Source organism: Sebastes umbrosus, chromosome 2, assembly GCF_015220745.1.
Source record: "Sebastes umbrosus isolate fSebUmb1 chromosome 2, fSebUmb1.pri, whole genome shotgun sequence".
NCBI classification, from domain to species: Eukaryota; Metazoa; Chordata; class Actinopteri; order Perciformes; family Sebastidae; genus Sebastes; species Sebastes umbrosus.
In genome coordinates, this window is record NC_051270.1 from 6,477,244 (window position 1) to 6,501,865 (window position 24,622).

The window sequence follows — 24,622 nt, forward strand, 5'->3', positions numbered from 1 at the left end:
ATGTGTTGGCATGGGTGCATGAAGTACAGGAGCCATTCTTAGTCATACATTTGAATGCATAATGGATAAAGAGCAGGGACTTGCTGGAAGGTAGCCCCAGTTTCCCACCTTAGGAAAATATTTACCATGGCAATAAAAAAAAAACGAGCCGCATGTTTGTGAAGAGAACTAGACATCTAAAAAGCTCCAGGGAGGAAACACACAGGCGGAGATAAGAAGGAGGGACGACTGAGCAGGAAAACAGCAGACTTCAAATGTGCTTACTCTGCACTGGTGCACACTCACTTCTAGACAAAAACACACAGTCATTCCTTTTAACCAAAAAGATCTTTAGACAAACACACACTGACATTCCTTTTAACCAAAAAGATCTTTATTAATACTATATTTACATCCACAAAAACTCAACCATACACAATCATTTGAGTGACGTACATGTTCACCTTAGAAAATAAAAAAGAAGTGCAAATATCACAGTATCTAGAAACTCTCTTGGGTTCTGCTGGAGATGAAATAAATGTCTTATTCAACAAAATGATATATACAGGTATATGACATTTTTATTCTAAAATTGGACCACATTCTGCCAACCAGATATGGTTTAAATTAACTCAGTTTAAACGCAAATCGAGCCATTTTGAAGATGAAGACCTGATAATTATTACAGTTTTTTAATTATGTTGACTGAAGGTCTGAATGTGGCCTGGAAAAAACAAATATGGAGTCATCTATTATAAAACATTCAGCTATTATTTTGTTGTGTGCACATACCGTATATGAAATGTCTTCTATGCAAAACAATAAAAAAGACAACTCACTGAGGTTCTAAATACTTTTTTTTTTTTAAAGATTGAAAATCTAAAGTGCTAAAAAGACTATAAATTAGCTGTAAAACAAACACTTACACAGTACAAAATAAAAAATAAAAAGCTTATCTAAGGTTGGAGGAAAGCTTCGATAACGTATCATATTTCTTTGCAGACAATTGAATGGAAATCACAGCACAGTAACTCGCAATCATTTAACATAGCCACGTTGTCCCTGTCTGGAAATAAAGCTATATCCAGCTTACAATTTAAAATCTTTAATAAATTCTTTCCCTTCTGTAACTAGATCCAGTCTAGGTATTATACAAATACAGGCTCCAGGCCTGTATATATGAGTTCCTGAGTGATGGTGTCATTTCTTCTCCACTGTCCCAGAGAAGATGAGATCAAGTAATCACGTTTTATTTAACCAGTTTTGACTGCAAAGTGAATGATGTTGATTAAAAGTACTTCCAGCAAGGCGTTCATTCATTATATTAAGATAATCGCCATCCACGTTCAATCTGTAGCTCAAATTAAACAAAAATCAATTAATGCCCCAAAAAAAAGGATAAAAAATCTGGTAATTCTTCACCTCATGAGATGACTAATGAACACAATTTGCACCCACAAGAATGACTGATTAAGCCCAATTAGCTTGGTAAGCTGGCGGTGTCTGTGAATGTGTGTTTACCACCACAGTTGGTCTGTGATGTTTAATGCCAGAGGATACCAGAAGAATGAGAGGTGTAGGCTGTGCGGAGAGCTCGCTCACTGCTTTTTGTCTTCAGTTGTGGGATGTCACTTCACTCAGCAGTTACCGCCACGCCCGACAACAGAAATTCAGCTGAAGATACAGTGCATCAATCTACAGTTTAAAGTTCTTCTCCATTTTGATATTTACTTTGATAAGAATAGATAGCTCGACTGCTGCAGCTTTGATGTCCATCTAACTTCTCCGGGGCCGATAGCATTTGTTGCCTGGTAGACCCGGTGCTGGAGCTGCGTAGAGCAGAGCCACCAGCATGTTTCCTCATCCGGTCCAGCACGTAGAACCGCAGCATCAGGAAGAAACCTGGGGGAACAGACCAGAACCAAAGTTATGAGTCATTCCTTTGTTTTCTCCATCTATTTCGATACTTTATGTGATTGCAGTCTAATTTAAAACAAGATAAACGTTCTTTCAACAGGAATAGATAACTTCATCTGTTTCCAAAACTAATCTAAGGTTGAAAGGATTTTCTCAAATCAAAATATATAGTAATAGTCAGTTGTTGGTATGTGTATCCTAACATTTCCAAGACTCTACTGCACTGAGACTGTGAGAGTTTCAGCTACATTTTAGATTTGCTCTGTTGATAAGGAACAATTTTATCTGCCAGCTTAATCTTTATCACTTTAGGTTTTAGGTTTATAAGATTTAATATGAGACAACATTTGATTAACTGACCATCTATACACATCTAATATCTGCTATCTATACACTACTGTGCATATACAGTGCAGAAGATGTTGTTGCTTTTGCTTTGATCAGGTCTTTTAGAACAGCAATTGTTTTACCTTTAGAGATATGCTAAAGCAGTTTCACTGTCATTTGGACCCTGACCTTTTTCCAAATCTGCTTTGCTTATGATATTTTACTATGAAAGAGTAATAATTCAATATTTTGGGAAACATGCTTATACGATTTTCTCTAGATGAAAAGATCACTACCACTCCATTTATCTATATCTATCCGCTAAATCTGTCAACTAAAGCTACAGCCCAGCCAAGAAATAGTCTGGCACATCCCCATAAAACCCCAACCTACACTATGGTTTTTGTAAGGATTAAGTAATTAAAAATAAAATGTGAGAGCTTTAGAGGTGCTGGCACATGGATTTTGTTCCCTTTGGAAAGAGCCAGGCAAGCTGTTTCCCCGTTTCCACCCTTTATGTTAAGCTAAGCAAGAGTACAGACATGAGAGTGATATTGATCTTCTCATCTAACTCTCAGCAAGAAAGCAGATAAGCGTATTTCCCAAAATGTCTAAGTATTTCTTTACATGCTTAGTGTAATGTTTGTGTGCATAAAGTTAGCTCATAATACAGCGTCCACCTTCTATAAAACTCAAATGGAACAACTGTGAATACAGGGCCATGCATACTGTACAGGTAAGCCTATGCAGTCACATCATTAAACTGTCACACGTTAGCCAGTTGGCATTGAAAGTTCTCTTACTGAACCAATGTGCAGCATAAATGGGGTTAATAAGTTGAGACCTGAATCCCAAAACAAGTGCCCTGCATGTGAGAGGAAGCAGCTTTTCTTCTGATAGGCACCAGAAACAGAAGGCCCTGATTAACCACGGCCATTGTCTCATTCCCACACTGATACAATGGACCACTGGCCTCCAAATACAGTCACCAATCTCTGAGCCAACAATGAAAATACCCTCTGGCTATATATAGTTAAACCTTCTGCAAAGGCGGTAATGATAAGATGATGATACAATTACACAAATATGGAGCAAAAGTCTTTTTTCCAGTCTTTTTTTAGATCAGTATATTTGCCTAGGAGACAACAATGCCATTTAAAGTCTAGTCACAGAGTATAATGGGTGACAATGTAAGTATCTGTCTCTGTCCTCTTCTAAATGAGAAAAATACAAAGTAGTCCACACCATTTGATAGAAGCTGACAGCTGAGTATAACAACAAAATATAAACCCCCAAGTGCAATCCGGACTGACTGAAGTCTATGTGTTTTAAACTGGCACAGTAACACCACAAGCACAAACCTTGAAAAGAGTTGAGGATGCAGGAGAGGAAGAGGACGAAGTCAGAGAGGGGTCCCAAGTTGAGGAAGGTCAGACCCCAAGTTGTCCCAAAGAGGCAGCTGAGGCCCCAGATGCTGAAGAAAGCCACACGGTTCTTCTTCCATTCATCCCTGTTACGGATCTCCATGTAGACCACGATGAGCATCACGATGCCCGAGAACACCAGGACGGCCAGGACTGTCATATTGGTGAAATAGTGGGCCAGCATGGCCTTGTGGTTCGCTTTCATCCAGCACCTGGAAACACCAAATGCACTTTGTGATTTACACTCTCCAGGCACTATTGCATGTTTCTCCACAGCAAATATCCAAATAATCTTGCTCACATCAGATAAGGATTGGAGACGTCATCGCTTGGCACCACCTCTCTCAGTCCATATATGTCCCCTACTGAAGCCAAGATGATTATGGGAACAGCAGGAGCAACTGGAAAAAGGATTTTTTAAAGGTCACACATTAATATCATGTTAATGTGCCATGAAGTACAGTTTTAGGAATATTACTTCACACGCTCACCGAAGCCGATCAGGTTCCATACGTAGGGCTTCGGGGAGGGGCTGAAAACCATGTAGACCAACCAGCAGGTGTGGAAAACCTCTATGCCCATCCAGGTGAAGGAGCTGAGTAGGGCGTAGTGGAGACCTGCACCGACCCAGACGCACAAACTCTCCCCTCCCACGTTGGCCAGGACGCCAGTAAAGAAGAAGAGCAGATTGAGGATGGCGAGGGACACGGCTAAGCCCACGTGGATGGGTATGGACTGCTCCTTAGATCGCCTATTAGAAGGACAGTGGGACGGAAATGAGTCGGTTACTTCATTGTTAAAAAATGATTTATCTTTTTTTTTTATAAACTACATAAGCCCTCAAAAAGAAGCATTACCTCTTACTGCAGAGATAAATGATGAGAGCGACACAGCTGATCACGGATACTGCACAGCCCAGAGATGTAATGGCGGTCAGTGCCAGGAGGTGGCGCACTGGGCGAGGCTCCATTTGCTGTCAGGGCACACAAAGCAATGAGCAGAGCGACAGGGGCCTTCATACACCAAAATGTGAGCGTGTATATTTTTATTTCTATTTCTATATGTGTGATAGTGTCTGTATGTGTGTAAAATGATGTCTAGATGTTGTTTTGTCTAGGTCATTAATGTAAATATTAATAATGCTGTGTATGGAGAATGGAAAATTACAATAAATAAATATATATATAAATAAATACAGGAATAAATGAATAAAAACAGAAATGCATAAATAAATAAAAACAGAAATGCATAAATAAATAAATACGGAAATAAAAACAGATGCATAAATAAATAAATACAGGAATAAACAAATAAATACAGAAATAAAAACAGAGATGCATAAATAAATTAATCAACTAACATATTTTTTTGTTTCCTGTGTAAAATTAGCAGTGTATCTGCTGCATGTCTCACCACTAGTACACTGAAGTAAGTCAGATGGTTACAGAGGCACTCGGTGTGTTCTTCTCCTTTCTGTTGTGTCTCACATCCATCCACCAACCAATTGACCTGCAACGGATCTACACAAAGAACATGCAGATTTAAACATACTTAATTACCATCTATGGGAGTTACAGTAAATTAATAGACAAATATAGATATATGTTGAATGAATATTGCTTATAAGATTGGTTCCAACCTTTTCTGGTGTCCCATGAAACACACTTCCTTGAATACATTTTCTGAAATAAAAAGGGAGAGAGAGATGTGAGCTGTCACTTCCCATTAGGATGCTGCGCATTTTTATTCATATCCAACATTTTGTAAGTAACTACTGCATCGTTTGATTCACCGTAAACTGCAAAGTCTGGCTTTCTGGGTGTCAACACATCACCACAGATAGTTCAAGTCACAGCGTAATAGTAAAGCAGATTGGGTACGACACTAGACGGTGGGTTTACGTGCGTGTGTGCATTGCAGAGAGGAAGCAAAAGACCTGAGTGTACAATGTTTGCGCGAGATGTGAGGTAAGAAAACCATCAAGTGGTTTTTGTGTGTTCTCTGTTTTTGAGGTAGACAGCTTGACACAGACGTCATGGAGCTGAAAAAGAGCGTCTTGGTTGTTTTTTTCTGCAGTGTCTGCAGCAAACCCACATTTGAGGAGTTTGCGAAAAATTAAATAACCAAAATAATGAATTTCAATCTATGCAACATCAACATCTTGCTTTATTTTGGATGGGAGATTTTTTTTCTAGTGTGCACCAGATTCCAGTATTTTTTAAATCAATTTAAAAGACTAGATTTAGACAATACAATGTGGACACTGATCACGCTTGTACAGACAAAAAGTACACAAACTTACAGATATGACATTATGGTGAAAGCCAATCCTAATTGGCTCCGACAGATCAGTGATGATCTCGTTCTCCATCGTGATTTCCACCACATCATCAATAATCTTGACCTCCTTGGGACCCTCCTAGAACACACACACACACACACACACACACACACATCGTTATCTCTGTCCCTTGATATAAGTATTTCAGTGTAGATGTCATATAGGTAGAATTGGTGTATTATTTCAAAGTCTAAGCTTGGATCAAGAAAAAATGGCAGGTGCCGTGTAGTCATGCCGACATCTCTTCTCGGCTGCCCGTGTTGACTTAGGGCAAACAGAGCCTTACCTGGAACAGCGAGTTGTTTTTGAAGAAAGTGCAGACTACTTTGTTAGTCGTCTTTGCAGCTTGCTTTAGAGCAGGTGGGAGATGGACAGTGGTAGCGGACTCTGCAGAAACACCTTCAGTGGCCTGGAATATACACAGAGAAAGGACCACAACATTGCACAGTTAGACATGACATGCCCAGGGTTCGGGTCAACTCACTTTCAAGTCAATACATAAAAAGTGAACAGGAAAACCACTATCCATAAACCGAGCATCAACTCTTAATTATTCCATTAAATACAGGATGTAGGATAACGTCACCAAAATAAAATGTTTTTAAATTTTGAGGTAAATCCACGACTTGAACCGCCCGGCCGCTCTTCCTGTGAGTGAGCATCACAGCCCCATGCTGTTGTAATTACTGTAGCAGATCTGCATGTGGATTGCTGGGTACTTACACAAATTATCCTATTTTAAGATAATTTGGAGGGAAAAAATGTCAGCTTTCAAAAATCCCTCCTCTACTTGTCAGTTAAAATGCTGCTATCATTCCCTTTCATGTGGTTAACCTCTCACCTATTTTTTCAACTAAATCACCACCGCCCTCGACTTGAATGAAAATGTTAACACAGTTACTCATTCACTGGGTTAAAAACCTGCTATAAAGTAAGGCCCTGATTAAAAATGGACAAGCACAGTCTCAGGAGTGAACTGCCTACTCAGTTGAGCTGTGTTATTAGTGTGGAGTAGACAAGGCAATGCAATGTCTTCTGTCCACCACTAGGGGGGAAATAGACTTTGAGATTATTTATTTTGGGATAGCAATATAAATTGCAAAATATACCTCAGGACAAAAGTAGTTTTATTTCCTCTGCTGTCCACAGATTTTCTTTTTCATGTTTGCTAGACTAAGACAACATTACAGGGTCATTCATTCGATTCTTCCACAAAATCTGTCTCTAAGGACCTTACATATTTGACCCGCTTAGTCCAGAATTTAATAAACACATCTTTCTGAAAACAAAGAAAAAAACAATAATCTTTTCCATAACATACTACATATTGATCCACTACTGTATCGTGTGGGGAAGTAACCAGCGCCTCGTGAGCCCTTTTTTACAAGCGGATATTAAAATGCCAAACATATATTCATCAGGACGTCTTGTTTTTGAATCTCTGCCCAGAAAGGTCCTATCACTAGACACTCCCAAAATATATGCCAGTGATTCAGGTCTCAACTTATCAGTGATTTGCTTCCCGAAACCCATAGTGTCTCCAACATTTGGCATCCCCCTCCAGGAAAATGTGCTTTCTGCTTCGGTGTAATAAAGAACCCAATAAAACACTTTGACCCAAACTCCCTTCGCACGTGAGAGTTGGTGCATTTCTACTGAAACTTACACACATCCAGCCTGTCCTCATTTGATACTGAAAGATTACCTTCTCTTTCCCATTTTTCTTTAATGTATTGTGTAGTGTGACATTTTTTTTGTCATAAGGCCTTTATAAAATCTAGAGATTGCACCCTTATTTGAATCATTTTGGTCGAGACCGGGAAATAGACTGAGTGAATAAATCAATATGTATGTGAGTTAATTTCTGAATCAGTTAATTACTTTGAATGTGAACTGAGAGAATCTTTAATTGTCCATCTCTAACCAGGAATGCTTTCTTTCTATCCATTGCTGCCACTAAAGAGGACATTTTAACTTCTTATTTCATCTTTTCCTAAACAAAACTAGCTACAGGAATAGCATTAAGTTATCAAGTCACTGACTAAGAAATGATCCGTGTTATGAAGGATTGCCTATGAAACTTCCCTTTTATTCTACGGTCCCAGCAAAACATGAATAAGAGCATAAATAACGGATGTAATTCAGTTTCTGTTTGTGACTCAGAGGAATCACGCTTCAGTTTTGAATATGCAGCTAAAACGCAAAGAAGACGGATCCAGTGTGGTCACAATCTTGCTGATGTGGTCTGCGTAGGCTACAGCGTAGGTTAACACATGACCCGAGACTATTCGGTGTAAATCATGAAGCTCAAAGTTTACTCTCGACTCAAGAAACAGCAGTTTACTGTATATGATGATGTGATTGAAAGCTACTAAATGGACCTTGTGGTGAGTTTGTTTTCTCGGCTGCCTTTTGCAAGGTCAAGAATGAACTTTGAACCTCAGCTCAATTCCAAAACAACTGAGCAAACTTTAACTCTTTTTTTGTGTGTAAGTCTTACAGGCGATGTGACGTTGTAGACTCTATTATCCTCCTTCATCTCCACCTCCGAGCTGCGGGCGCACGGATGCTCAATATTCACCACCGTACCAGCCCTGGACAAACACACAGCAGCATGATAGTACGTTAAAAACTGTGGCATCAGATGGTCTTTTAAAAGAAGCAAGCTTACTTTTGTAACCCCCCCCCCTCCCACCCTGACATAGTATTAAGTTTGGCTTCCTGTTTGTAGTCAAAGCTCCCTTGATTACTTAAAGCTTCACAACAGTGGCCTCAGCAATTAAGACAAAGTCATGTGAAAAAGGATGTTGACACAAACACCAACATGCTACGTCGACAGTAAATGTGATGGCTCGTTTGAGAAAAAGGAGAAAGGAAATTACATGTTGACTTGGGTGGATCCCTGGTTCCGTTGATCACATAATGCTTCTGCAAAAAAAAAAAAAAAAGTTTTGAATTTGACATGTTGAACTTTAAACTGACTTGAACATAAATCTGACTCTAAAGTCGATTGGTATCATCCTTGTAGTTTGGGTTGAATCAAGTTTTGAGTATTTATGTTTTAAGGAGATTTTAACAATCGATGTGGAAACACTGACTTATAGGAGTAGAAAATAATACAGAAAATCTTCAATTTAAGTACAATTAGTAAAACCTTCATCTTACTAAATATATTCCATTTAGAGATAAAATTCATTGTCTCTTACTGCAGTCGACGGACTCTCCTTTGAACATGTAGGCTGTCAGTGTTTTGTGTGTAGAGAGATCATCTTTGATCGCCCCATTGGCGATGCCGTAGGATGCTTCGGGTGCTTTGGCACCATTAGACAGATCAGTGCAGCAGGAGCCATGCATGCTGGCAGGCCAGCACAGAGTGAGGTTCTTTCCTCCGACCTGTACGACAAAATATGAGAAACTGATGAGTCATGCCATCCTCTAACTTTGAGACAGCTTTGAAAAGGCAGAAAAAAGCAATGTCTTCTCTAAGTCTTAGTCCTTAGATGTTCCACTCCATGAAAACTCCTCAACATATCCTCATATTGCCTCCTTTATCTGATTTACCTCCAGTTGCAACTGGTCCAGTAGCGGCTCCCAGTAGAGACAGAATGGAGTTTCCTCTGAATCAAGTCCAAGCTGCTCGAGGGGAATCACATCCGACCGCTTACACTGAGCTGTGATCTTCCCATTGATGGACAGAGAGCTCTGATTAGCTGAGATTGAGATATTACTACAGCCTGGGGAGAGGTTGACGTTCAGGCTGAGGGGGGCCTTGCCATGGCGCCAGGTGCCACAAAACTTCAAGTCCTGGTCATTTTCACTTGAACCTGAAGGAAACAAAGATCAGCACACATTGACAAAAAGTGGCTTGATGTCTGGTTTTCCTTGAAGTATAATGCTTTTTAAATACATTCAATCTAAATGAGAGTTGTAAACGCAATACTGAAACAAACAATACGGATGAGCTCACACTACAAAAAATGTTCCAATATTCTTACAGGCTCAAATGAGATTTTGGACTTGTAAATTTACATTCAGAAAAAAAAAATCCTCATCTCCAAAGTTACAGTACAAATGTCTTCCCATGGCGGTGTGCAGCGAGTTACCAAAATGACAAACCGTTGCTAAGGGGAACTCAATGCGCCTCAGGAAAAATCCAAATTCGTCAGAACCCTGTCTGCGACACTGGAGTGCAAAATTTGACTTGTGCATGCATCTGGTGTTTCACAGTCTGCTTTCTGCGCCAAGTCTGTACTCTTGCAGCAGAGTTTTTACACAGGCTTAAAAAGGGCGATGTACAACAACAGATATGATCTTAAAGGCAGGGTCGGTGATCTTGAGAAACTAGCAAGAGTACACTAGATTTAAAAAAATGATCCAAACAAAAAACCCAACCCAGTGTTGCCAACTCTTTTCCAATAGAAGTCTTATTGACCCTCAGTAGAGCCCATACATCCTGCCTTGCCTCAAGATACTGACATTCACACAGTTCTCGGGCCAAGTGAAACTGCATTGGTGGCAAGATGAATTTTCCTTGTGTCGGCAGAATATTTTCACGTTTAGGAGGCACTTTAGGTGCTTAATACCCACAATGCTACACTTACCATGAAATCTTAAACATAATACTGTTACTTATATGTACATACAGAGAAGAAATTTAAGCAGTTTGAAGTCGCTGTGTTTTGTTCACAGACATGCAAATGCACATTGCAAAAGCTCACAAATCTAATCCGATCATCTACTCCACAGAGGTTTGAAGTTTCTATTATGTTGTATTTGAATGTCTCAACGGAAGACAACATACACCGCATACAGAAACAGGCAGAGTGGAGCTAAGAGAGACACTTAAGATAAGGGTGTTTTTTTTTTCCAGTGTGGTTATCTTACCTCTAGAGAAGAGGATGATCAAGATGAACGCAAACCTCAGATTATCTGTCAGTCGGAGCTCCATTGGTAACAACTGCCGTTGGGAAACAAAGAAAGAGAAATGCAGTTGTAAAAGAGGAACATCTCCATAGATTATTTCTCCGTTTGGCAGGCAGAGCAGTCAGTCAGCAAATTAGAAACCCCACCACTGAAACCTGCTGATAAAGGGGAGGATTCAATTTAAAAAAAAAAAAAAAGCACTGTGTGCATTTGCTGCCAGATAATAACTGTAAAGGGTGAATTTCAATGAAACACAAGCATACCGCTTACATTCTTTCTATGTGCAAACACACTTCCTATATAAAACAAAATGTCCATATCTAGAGGCAGCATAAGTTTGACATAACACACGTTTTATTTAATGATACCCTTCCTACGAGGAACGCCTGCCTTGTTATCTACACTCTCTTATCCATGAATACAAATGAGTTCATGCTCAAAATACACACAGGGACCTTTCTGCGCTGTTATCAATGGAAACAGTAGTTCCCTTTAACTGGCACACGCATCCCACATCCCCACAAACACTCACTAACAATTCAGTCTTTCCGTCACCCAAGTTGATTTTTCTCGATGCAAGGACAAAAGTAACAGCTGATGTTGACTGTTTCAATTTCAATACACCGCAGACATGACAGTGTTTAAAATCGAAGAGAAGACAATCTAGATTTCCCTGAAACAACACCACTTCGCATCATATTAGACTTACTAAGAATCATGTGTGTGTTACTGAGTGTTACAACACAGCATGTGTCAATTAACCACACACACGCGAACACATTTCTGTCATTTTCAGTTTCTGGCGAATACATGCCAAGTCACTCCAGACAGCTGTCATCACACAGACGTTCCAGGTTTACTGCCAGCTTTATCACAGCACTGGTACGTTCACCCAAGGTTGGTCACACCTTGTAATTTAAAATAAGACAAATAAACACTGCATATACGTCTGTGTGGAGTTACAGTGCAACACAATGCGTTTGTGTGACATTGAGAGGCGGGTGTGTAGAGATGCAGACGCTGATTTTGAAGGGGAACAGAGCAGTCGCGGTTTTCCTGGTCTCAACATCACAAGACGTTGAACCACAGACAGAAGCAGAAAGGCAGCAATGGAAAGAAAAAGACAGACAAAAAAGAATCAGAGAGAAACGTATCAAGCTGCATAGCCTAGGGGGGGTCAGTCGGCTATTTATAACTATGTACGCAGAAAGACACACCTGATACTCCAGAAGGACCTGAGCCTTGGACAACCACTCAGAGACAAACAAACACACACACACACAGACAGGGAAGGATGTTTACAGACCAACAAGCTACGGTGAATGTTTGCGCTATGTAACACTTCAACACTTTAACAGATGGCTTGCATATATTTTCAAAGTTTAATATTTCAACAGCGTTAGTCACTCGTTTACTGTAATCAAACTACTTCAAGGAGCAATGCGGTGTTGCTTCAAAGTCCTTTACACAAAGTCAGCAGCAGTGATAACATCAATCTCCTGGGAGCATTGATCTTGCTTCCTAACCTTTAGCTGATATAGCATTCTAGCGTGTGCCCTGCGAATAGCAATCTTTCAACAAGCTGTCTGGAAACTCCACACAGCAGAAGTATCACTATGGAACGGAGGATCAGGCTCAGTAATTATGCAAAGCATTAAACTGTACAGACAGGGTTGTATTTTGGGCATTTTACTGCAAAGACTGTGTTTTGAGCACCAACAATAGTCATGTTCGTTGTTTATGTTCATAATGATAGTTTTGGGTGAGTGGCCTGAAGGGATGGACCGTCAGCATACTTGCCAACCCTCACGATTTTCTTGGGAGACCAACGTTTTTCATCGCCTCCTCCCAGTTTCCTCCCGGGGTCACAATTCTCCCCTATTTCTCTCGATAAATGCAAATTTTCAAAAACAAATTCCCTTTTCGTTATCTTAGCCTGTTTCTGGAACTGAACAGTAGGTATAATCCCTACTGTTTCCACCCGGACGACAATAGAGCTACACCAACTGTCGTTTCCCAGCGGAGAAGAGAGCAGTCTATGCTGCGACACAGGACAGTATGAAGCTTCGCTCGCCGCAGCACCCAATGTTGGGCTTTGCTCGATGCAGCAAGCCATTGGAAGTAAACAGTCAAGCAGCGTACATATGTATTGGCGGTCTACTATGCCCGGGCATGCAGAAACTTACTGTGGTTGCACCACCTTTTTTGATAATTCAAGAGCGACAATAAAAGCTTGGGGATAAAGGTGCACCACACCCTTTTGCAGAATGAAGTGGTTTAGCAAGCAACAGTGGACTTATATCATTATTCTGTGACCTCTATCATGTCTGAGTAAAAAAAAATTGGTTCAGGCCTGACCGTCTCTCAATAACTAAAAGAGTAAACAGCCAAACATTAACATTATCTTATCTTAACATTATCTGTTAATATGCATATTAATATGTGAAATACTGCAATATACTATACTACAATAAAAAAGGGCAATACACTATAATTAATATGGTATAGACTGCTTTCACTTCAGTTAAAGATCATGTGAAACTGCACCTTCTGTAAATTTTCACGGCATGACTTGTGCTTTGTGGTTTTGGCACTTCCTTTTTTGATAATTCAAGAGCGACAATAGAAGCTCGGGGATAAAGGTGTTATAGTGCGACTTCACAGTGGTTTTATGATGGAACTAATTTGGTATACGCACACACACGCACACGCACACGCACCCTCTTGCAGAATGAAGTGGTTTAGCAAGCAACAGTGGACATCATTATCATTATTCTGTGACCTCTATCATGCCTGAGTAAAAAAACATTGGTTCAGGCCCGACCGCCTCTCAATAACTTAAAGAGTAAACAGCCAAGCAGCGTGCAAATGTGGTGACGGTCTACTACTCATGGGCATGCAGAAACTTGCTTTGGTTGCACCATGGTCTACACACAGCGCAGCACAAACCTACCGATCAGGTACAGGTGCGCAATGTGGATTTATTCTACAATCACAGTATATGTAGTGTTATACTGCAATATCAATATATATAATGTTGATATAGTAACATTTTCTGGAAGTTCAATTGAGTAATTTGAGTGTGTAGAGTTTATTGTCACGAACAATAGATGACTCACTTTTTCCATCATGTGATCTAAGAATGAAACTTTGATGACAGCTGAGCAAACTTTTTTTTGTGTTTTTTGTTTTGTACTTTAAACTGAGAAACGGTTTGTGGATACCAATTGATTGGGAATGTTTTTTTTGCTTAATTCATCTAAATAAATACCTGAAAAATCAAGGTAATTCATCAAATTGATGGTAAAGAGATAGCTACCTCAGGATAAGTGGCATACCAAAATCTCTTACTGTTAATACCTATGTTGTCTCAGTGTATACTGTATATACCTTTTTACCGCTTTTTATTCAAAATTAACACCCGGACTATTGTTGGAAGGTTTTAAAAAAGTAAAATATGAGATCTGTAATCATCTGTCTTGAACTTGATTTTTTGAAAAAGTAACCGACCTGATTAGTTTAATCAAAATTTTTGACAACATTTGTCACTCACCTAACGACCTAAATTCATGACACTAACAACCTGTAGCATTAAATACTGTAATAAAAGTAGAGTATATACAAAGTACATACAATCCTGTTTACACCTCTGTATATATATTTGTAGTACTTCTCATTATTACATATTCCTGTGCACAACTCTGTGTACATATATAACTTCTCATTGTGCATATACATCCTGTTTACATTCAGTGTTCCCATCTGAAATACTGTCTGTATAGTTATATTTTACATAACTATTTTATATTTTCTTATGTTTGTATTAAACTCGATATTTTAACTGCACTATTTTATGCCTTAGATTATCATTTTGCTTTTACTTTTACTTGTGTGACTTCCCCTTTTATACAAACATATTTTATGAGCATTGTTGAAGGAAAGATTTTCATTACCAATGACTGCTTTGCTGGAATTGACAAATGGCAAATGAAGAACTTTGAACCTTGAAACGCCACTAAAACTACATGATACAATTTCTGTATGGGGTCTTAAAGCTGCCAAGTGATTTCATTTAAGCTTTTTAACACATTTTTGTCTCAATCCTAAATTCCTCCAACAGAAGATCGAATGACAAAGAGAGTATATGTAAAATTAGATGTTTTCAAAGAGCGATCAGAAATGATGTTGAACTGCCTACATGTAGGTCTTGTGATAGCTACACTTAAAACAAAGTCCACACTGGCCAAATTTAGACCAAACCAGGAGTACACAGTCGTGTTTTGGGGTAAAATGATGACACATAACTCAACAACAAGATTCTATAACAGTCATTCAGCATCACACTGCTGGCGAATTCACACATGGTAATAATGTGTGACTCACGTCAGCCTCGACCAGATCCTGCTCATCGCGGCTCTCTTGACTATAGATGGTGAATTGATGAGGAAGAACTCTAGTTGCACTGAGGAAATTGTCACCACACCCATATGCAGCAAGTGAGAAAACACAGTGGAGGGTTCAGTTCTCTAGAAATGTTTGAGAGAAGGCGAAATTGTCCCCAATCGGCAACAAAAACAAAACCTTGTGTATTATGTGCATGAGTGCAAATGTGTGCTCTATAAACATCTGTCTTGATAACATAACTTTATTTACAACTCAAACCACTAGAATCGCCCCTCTATCACACGTTTCAACTTGCAGAATTGGCATGACATGTAAACTAACTCTCTCTCTACCCACACCCTCTCTATTGTCCCCGCACGGCACCCAGGCACCAATTCAGCGCAAGAATTTCCCCTTTTCTTTCACTTCCCAGCTCTTATGTGTGTGTGGGTGCGTGTGTGTGTGAGAAGCGCTGACCAAAGACTGACATAACTGGATGTGTGTGCGAGACGCAGATTGGAAGTCTGTTCACACACCCGTAGTCTTATCATTTCTCATTTTTCAGTAACGAGCCCACACTCATCCTGAAACTTGTTGCTTCATTGCACTCGTCACTCCTACACATGACAATATACTGTAGAGCCCTGATGCTTGTTTGTGTGTGCATGCATGCATATAACTCCGGCAACCCACGCATGTGTGAACGAGACAGGCCCTGTCCTCCACAGTCTGTCGCTTTCGTGTTTTCCAGTAAAATTTCCCATGTGTCTTCCTCATCTCTGCATCATATAGGGGTCTGACTCACACTGTCAGTCTTATTTGACCCAGTGCAAAGTGGAATGGCAGCCAAAACAATGCGTGACACAGACGGTAGATAAGGGTGACAGCCTCTGAGTAATGTCTGAGCCATTTTAATATTTATTATTTATGGAGGTGTATCATTTTTATCTTCATATTTAGCCACAACTATTGGATGTATTGCCACACAATTTTGTACAAACACTCATAAGTGGATGAGCCCTACTGACTTTGGCTTTGGTGATCCCCTGACTTTTCCAACAGTACCACCATGAGGTTCACATGTTTTTTTTTTGTTTGTGTGAAATGTCTTAACAACTACTGGATGGAATGCCATGACATGAATTTGGTCATCACCTTGCTTTTCCACAAGCGCTGTTATTGGGACAAACTTTTTAATTTGTCCAGTGGTTTGTTTGGTTTACGACCAAAAACCTGCAAAGCTATACTTTGTGTTTGGTGCTATTGTTAGCATGCAAACACTGGCATACTAACACACAAAACTAAGATGGTGAACATGGTAATACCTGCTAAACATCAGCATGTTAGCATCATCATTGTGACAGAGCTGTGACACACCTTCTAATATCATGCCACAGGCTTCAGTTGGCCAAATTGCCTAGATAATTAAAAGATAATTGGCAGATTTGACTGTGAATTCTATCAAAAGGCTGATTTTGTTTTCAAGCTACAGCTACATTTTCCAATCGTGTGACATACATGACCTGTTTGCAGTACAGTACAGCACCTTGAAAATACCACTTCCTGCCCTCCTCAAAGACATCCGAATGTCACATTTTCTACGAATGCTTTTCATGTCTGTCCTTCTACGTTGCTGACGGCTCACCTGAATGAAATATTGTCCGCTTTATTAGTACTGTTCGGAATAAGTTGTTGCTTGCAGAGCACTTTTTTGGTCCAACTAACAACAAAGCCTGACTCAAATAACAGTTTACATCCATTATCTTGCACCCGCATTTACAGCAGACTGAATTTGTAGTTTAGATTTTGTCCTGCGAGAGTTTCGGTTTGCATTTATCCCTCTCCACAAGCGGCAGAGTGAAGGAGCAAAGAATGTGCATGGAAGAGAAATTCAAGGAACAAAAGCTGCTCTTTGTTGTCGGGCCTTAGAGCTGAAGTGACAGCGAGCGTGAATAAGGGTCAAAGATCAGTGGCTGGTTTGGAGGCTGTTTAAGCCAATGCTTAAAAGACATACGCACACACACATACAGCTTTCACTCTCTGCACAAACACACTCCAAAATGACAGGGCAGTTACAGAAGTTAAAGACCACTTTGAAAACATATTTTCAAATAGTATTTTGAATTACTGGGTTTATTTTCCAGCTCTTAAGAGCATTCCTTCAAGAGTAAGGTCAGAATCAAATTCATTGTAGTACAGTAAAACACAACCCAGGAAACTGGTCAGAAAAAAAGTTGTCTTCATTTGTCTTGCCCTGTGCTACAATGTAATGCACTGCTGCCAACATGGTTGCATGATAAGATTTGTTTTCCTGAGGCACAATAAACAGCTGGCATACAGTGGCTGCTGTTTTAACATGTTGATTTACAACACATAGCTTTAGCACTTCAGGACTTTCGTGTGAAAACGGCAGGTTACAGTCACACACTGAGAAGCTATACTGTCTGAGGACACTTCTGAAAGTGAGACTCATGACGTCTAATTGAAAGTATTCATAATAGCTTGGACTTTTTTCTTCTTGCCAGATGCAACAAACGCTATAATAAAACCCCTGGCGGAGCTGTGTCAAAGCGGGAATGAGCATCAAAGTCCTCTGCACAGAAACGTATCAACTCGAAGTGGAAGAGTAGATGTAATATGGCTGATGTGGAATGTTCCCTAGGCTACATTTGTGTGTTAGGACCTTGCATTCTTTGTGATAGCGCCGTAGCGATGCCGTGTGCACGTCTGCATGTGTTCCTTTATCTGGATCTTGCCATCCTCTGTGAGGAAATTGGAGGAGCAGGTGGAATGCTGCAGATATTTCCTTTGGGGCTACGAATAAATCAATAAAACAACACACACACACACACACACACACAGGCACGCACAGACAAAAGCCAGCATGTTATTAGGGCCTAAATCACCCCCCAGCGTGGCCTTAAGGTATAGGTCACGAGGTCCAGTTAGCCATCAGGGGCTTTCTTTTCCTCATTATGAGAAAAAATGAAGTCAGCACAATAGGAGTTTCTGCAATGAGTCACACGTCCAGTGCAATATTTGCATTTCAAGGCATGGAGCTTTTCAGAAACAAAAAACCCCACCACGTCATTTTGCTCACTTTCAGTTTTAAAATATGATGTGATCTGCATGGTTTACAAATGTTTAAACTGGTGCAATGCCAAGCTTCTTCCTTTTTTCACACTTTTTTTTTTTTTTACCGAGTGAGGTCTTTTGATTGTGCACATCTAGGCACAGTCAGGAAACCACATACTAACAGCTGTACGAAGAGCAAGGTATAGAGCCTGACAGGCCCTGCTCTCTGACTTTGATGTCTCTACCCTTTCCTTTCAACACCATATGAACCCAAACACCATCACTTCATGAAACAACACACAAGGCTTGTTGGTGCAAAGCTGGGCCTGTTACTATAAAGAATGATATTTACTGTAAATGATGATAAGGATGCCTTCATGACCCCAGCCCCCAAAAGCATTAAAAAAAACATTTTATTGTCAAAATAAATATACTGGGGCACTGAAATTTAACATGAACAATAGATGCCTGCAAACTAGGACATTTTAATATTAGTTATATAGCTTATCAATCTATATCTGAACATTAAACACATAGGCAGCATCAGGTTCACCTCATTATCGTGCTATTCTAGAGGATACTCAATTAATAACATCGTTATTAATATATTCTTAAAACAAAACATTTAAATAACTTTATAATTTAACATGTTTTTTTTTAAAAAGGTCTCAAATAATGGTGCTAATGGATATCAGACAATGCATTTTCTAGCATTAGTGTTATATGATAATAATAATAATAATAATACATTTATTTATATAACACTTCTCAAAACAGATGTTGCTTCACAAGACAATAAAAGCAGATAAAGAAAGTAAAAGATATGGTAGTGTAGCCTGTTGTTGTTTCTATAGTAATAGTGTTTTTCTTTGGGGTGTGTGTGTTCTTACCTTGAGGACTTTTCCTGTCAGCAGTCGAGGTTTCTGGTCTTATAAGACTTTTTTCTGATGCCCAACTCTTCCAGTTTAAACTTTCACCCACTGTTCCACAAACTGGAGCCAGTAAGGAATAACAAAGTCTGTTAAAACACCGCAGAGACCAGCCAACCACAGGATGGACGCTCAGACTCAGTCAACCACACAGACCGACTCAGGTTGACCAGAGGAAGAAAAGAAACCTGTTCACGTGCTGTTTTCTAGGTCAATAATGACGTCTGACTGAAGACGGGTTAAGATATCTTTAAAATAGAAAGTCAGAAGAACCAGACGCTGGCATGGAGCGTGGACTAGAGCCGTCACACACAGCCTCTGCTCGGAGAGAGACTGTCTGTCAGCGGGAGGAGGTGTGAGTCCAGAGACCAGAGCTGCTGCTGTCAAGACAGATACAATGACGAGGAGCTGCTTCCGGGAATTACTTTGGAAATACATGACTGTATGAGAGAGAGAACCAAAGCGCCCTTACATTAAAGCACCAGTAGGCAGAATGTTTTTGGCATCATAGGGCAAAAAAATCCATAATAACTTTTCAGAATATAGTTAAAAAAATCTGACATTTAGAGAATTAAGTCATAATATTACAAGGAAAAAAAGTCCTAATTTAATGAGAATAAAGTCATACTATTTCAAGGAAAACGTTGTAATATTACAAGAATAAAGTCATAACTTTACGAAAGAAAAAAGTGTAATATTACGAGAATAAAGTCGTAACTTTATGAGAAAAATGTTTTAATATTACGAGAATAAAGTCAGAGCTTTACGAGAGAAAAAGTCGTAATTTAATGAGAATAAAGTCATAGCTTTACAAGAATTTTTTTTTAATATTACAAGAATTAAGTCATAACTTAAAGAGAGAAAAAAGTCGTAAAATTACAAAAATAAATCATAGCTTTATGAGAAAAAACGTCGTAATATTACAAGAATAAAGTCATAACTTTACGAAAGAAAAAAGTGTAATATTACGAGAATAAAGTCGTAACTTTATGAGAAAAAAGTGTAATATTACGAGAATAAAGTCGTAACTTTATGAGAAAAAAGTTTTAATATTACGAGAATAAAGTCAGAGCTTTACGAGAGAAAAAGTCGTAATTTAATGAGAATAAAGTCATAACTTTACGAGAAAAAAGTTGTAATATTACAAGAATAAAGTCATAACTTTACAAGAAGAAAAAGTCGTAATATTACAAAAATAAAGTCATAACTTTACGAGAAAAAAAGTTGTAATATTTAAAGAATAAAGTCATAACTTAAAGAGAGAAAAAAAGTCGTAATATTACGAGAATAAAGTCATAACTTTACGAGAGAAAAATACTTAATATTACGAGAATAAAGTCATAACTTAAAGAGAGAAAAAAAGTCGTAATATTACGGGAATAAAGTCATAACTTTACGAGAGAAAAAGACGTAATATTACAAGAATAAAGTCATAACTCTATGAGAAAAAAGCCATTTCCCGCGCCACAAAGTGGAGCAGTTTTTTGCACAATCTTTTCAAGGTCCTGATACTTATGATAATGTAAAATGTAGTGCTGATGTGCCAAAAGATGAAGTATTTTGTTATTTGTGAAACCTATACTAACTCAATACTTTATAATATTATGATGTTATTCACATAATACTAAGACTTTTTTCTCTTAAACCGACAGAGCATACAAATGGAGAATTGAGCAGTAATAACAGCACATTGAGCAGGACATGCTCAGATGGTTAAACTGTGTGGGAAATGTGAAATAATTATGTAAAATTGTAAAATTGTGCAATTTTCTGCTTTTGTATCTGTGCAAAGTAGTTGTTGCCTCACCATTTTGTGGGAATGCTGCTTGTATGTTCACTGCGCCTGAATCTGGCCTGAATGCATAAACCTAATCCTTAAATCAGTTTCTTATTTAGCCAGTTATAACCTATAACTTAGTAGTTATAACATATTCTTTAACACCTATATCATTATGCCAATTCAAGTTGGCTAAATTGCAGTTTTACTCCATGGCTAATGCAATGTTATGATTTTTTTTTTGTCAGTGTCAAATTGTGCGCTTTTATTTTGAAGGCAAAGTAGTTTCCTGGTTATATTCTGTTATCTGCGTCTCACTTGACTGCTGTCGAGCAGCAAGGTGTTAAACAGAGAGGGTGACTGGGTCTGGATCTGGGAGCACAAAGGAGGGGCTGCATGAGTGAGAATACAATCAGTCAGTTCACTTTCCAAAGCCTCTCTCAAGCCAAGAAGTAGACAAGCCTCAGCATTACATAGCCTTCAGTGTTTGTTTAATGACAAAGTAACCACTTAATATAATTGTTTTTGACCTATTGCCATTCATTATGTTAAATCCTGCTATTACATCTGATAATCCCCCTAAAATGCATAATTAGACTAATGCTCATTGTGGTTAGGCTTAAAACTTGTTCTGTTTTGTCTGGATTATGTTAGACCTCAATACAGGATAGTGCATAAATTCTCAAATAAGTGCTCCATAAGTGCCCTGTCAACCTGTCTCTGGGTCTATCCAGGAACATGTTAACTTAGCTATCTCCAAAAGCCATAACAGTGACCCCTGTGCAAGATGTGTTTTATTTTTTTCTGTGACATTGATAACAGATAGCGTTAGAACTCCTACTGCTTCAATGCCACAGGCAGCTGGTACACTCTTGGTTTCAAATGTTACCACAAACCGCAGCTTCATCTTGAGGAAGCTTTGAACTTTGAAGAAAAAACACGATCTTGATCACTGCTTACGAGAAAACAAGCATTTTCTGGCAAACATGAAGCCCCTTGGGTTAAGTATGAAATCCTTTAAACGGTTTTAAGTAGGCAGCTGTGAAGATGAACATGAATGGCAAACGTCTAAAGTGAGATATTTAGAGTCTGAATAGCTACAACAGATAATTGAAATCAGCTAAGATTATTGCTTCCTTTCATGAAACAAATAATCACAAGAGCATGGGACCGCTAAAACGCGACACATTGTGCATGACATTTCCTGTTGTAGGACATCAAAAGTTAATCACAAACTCAAGACATAAAATTGTAGTCCTCTATTTGGCAGATATTTCTTAACGAGTTTTAACTAAGACTAGAAAAACTGAAGTGAACTCTTTCTGGCTACACAGTCTTCCTGTAGACAGTTGACTTTATGGCTCTGTTGCTTGTCTAGAAAGTTCCGAATGGCACCACAATAAATTTCTGGCTTTGTTGCAGGATATGAGCCAACAAGGTCTCTCAGGTCTTGTGAAGCAGACACCAAGTATGTGTGTGCAAGTGCAAAAGCCCTTTGTATCCACTGTATATAAACACACTAAAAACAGCTGGGTTGAAAACAACACAATTTGGGTAGTTTTCAACCACAGTAAAATATGTAAAAGTTAGGGCTGTCAAACTTAACACGATAATAACATAAAACAAATTTAAAAATGTAACGGCACTAATTTCTTAAACGCATTAACTCAATTTGCGATTTTTAGGTTGTAGTGGGCTCAGTTTTAAAATTAGTGCGATACTGGTATCATATGAAACTATAAAACCTAAGAAATCCAATGGTATCAACCATGTTATACTAGCTTGTCGTGAAGGAAGCTAAATAACGCTCCATACTTGGCGAGGAAAAACTGTCATGGCCATTTTCAAAGGGATCCCTTGACTTCTCATCTCAAGATATGTGAATGAAAATGGGTTCTGTGGGTACCCACGAGTCTCCCCTTTTCAGACATGCCCACTTTATGATAATCACATGCAGTTTGGGGCAAGTCATAGTCAAGACAGCACACTGACGTGTGATTAATTGTGATTAAATATTTGAATCGATTGACAGCCCTAGTAAAAATGTTATTTAAATTGACTGTACATGAAATAACTTGTTTTAATGTGTACTGTGTGTAGGCCTAATCCAAAGTACATTTAAGAGTTGGTAATGCAAAGCATAATACTTGCAATAATAAACACAAAGAGTTCGAAAAAAATGTTCTAAAGACATATTTTACATTTGCATGTAGGACATAGTATGGCCATGTCACTCAGCCTGTTGCCTGTTTTTCTACTTCCTGTTGTGGGACGTGGTGTTTCCTTACTAATGAAATGTGTCCCAGCTATAACGTTTGAATTAGCTTGACTTTGACTTTGTATTCTGCTTTGTACAAAAATATATCCGTGACGCACTTGTAGCTGCAGGTGTTAAAAGCAGGTTAATGTTTAAACCCAGAACATTATCTGATGCCATTGTTCGTGCTCACCTGACAATTTAAAGCATTTCCCACTAAAAACTCAAAGTTAAACACTTAAACTCTTAGATTTAGACTCATATCTTCTTCTATAGTAAAGGAAAACAATAAAAGAGGAGAAAAAAGGGGGTGGAGATAGGAGGGGGTGGAAGGAAATGGCTTGATACAGCACCTGGCCCCTCTTTTCTGTTCAACTGTGGTTGAGTGTATATGCGTCTGTGTGTATTTGTCTGGAGCAGGGTTTGTCGGTTGAATTGCGTGGGCTCGGGTAATAAAGGGCACACTGTCTCGATGTCGACAGGTGTGCTTGGAATCACACACATACACACACACACACACACACACACACACACACACACACACACACAATGACGACGGTCAGAGATGAAAGTGACAATATATTTGTGTCCGTAAAGATCTGCTGCGAGATTTGTGCGGACAGAGAGAGTGAGAGTGAAAGACGGGTTGACAACAGAGAGAGAGAATGAAACCAATAACAAGCAGCAGCATTAGACACAGAGACTCAGTCGACAACCTCAAGCCTGCACTAGTTAGTTATCTTATCGTCCATCTCCGTGTAAAAACCACAGCAGACTTTGCGAGTGACTGAGGTCCTTCCTTAATGGATGAACTATTAGGCCTGCCATTGACAGGGTAAGATGCAGCAGCAGAGCGTAAAATGTGTGTGCATGCTTATCAGCAGCGAACAATGTTGCATACTTGTGTATTGGCCCCCGAGTGCGTAATGTAATCTCCTGTCAAACGCTCCAAATATGGTCAGAAGAATCTCTTACTGTCTGAACTTGAAGAGAAAGCCTTTGTGGCCTATCATGTGACAGGGCAGAGTATGCAGGTCTGACAGGAACTAAAACAGCACTTAGTGATTCAGTCACTTAGTAGTTGATCTTACATCCTGCAATTGTGGTTTCCCACCAGCAACCACTAAGGGATAATATCCAAAAGCAAATTTTCTTAAATCCGTCATGCCCAAACGTGTTATTTTAGGACAAATATCACATGCTTGTAAAAGCAGGGTTCTGTCTGTGAATGTGTGTTTTCTGCAGTGCAAATAAGGCGCGCTGTGAAGGGAAGCACACACCTTCGTAGAG

At 39.1% G+C, this 24,622-nt stretch overlaps 1 protein-coding gene across 2 annotated transcripts; it reads right to left on the reverse strand.

The window, feature by feature from the left end:
* Positions 1 to 355: 355 nt before the first annotated feature.
* Positions 356 to 19,659, reverse strand: adgrg1 (adhesion G protein-coupled receptor G1). Of its 2 annotated transcripts, XR_005204769.1 has the most exons (16): positions 19,260 to 19,659; positions 10,873 to 10,945; positions 9,550 to 9,812; positions 9,195 to 9,381; positions 8,871 to 8,916; positions 8,489 to 8,582; positions 6,275 to 6,397; positions 5,950 to 6,066; positions 5,287 to 5,329; positions 5,061 to 5,167; positions 4,505 to 4,620; positions 4,139 to 4,398; positions 3,949 to 4,048; positions 3,585 to 3,859; positions 1,584 to 1,881; positions 356 to 1,534 (listed from the first exon to the last, which is right to left on the reverse strand). XR_005204769.1 is itself a non-coding variant. In XM_037755848.1 (15 exons), exons 2-15 carry the CDS (start codon positions 10,934 to 10,936, stop codon positions 1,682 to 1,684), a joined length of 1,995 nt encoding a protein of 664 aa, XP_037611776.1. In that variant the 5' UTR covers positions 10,937 to 10,945; positions 19,260 to 19,659; the 3' UTR covers positions 356 to 1,681. The 2 variants fall into 2 exon arrangements, 1 of the variants encoding a protein (XP_037611776.1); XM_037755848.1 differs by having other exon boundaries at positions 356 to 1,881.
* Positions 19,660 to 24,622: the final 4,963 nt, after the last annotated feature.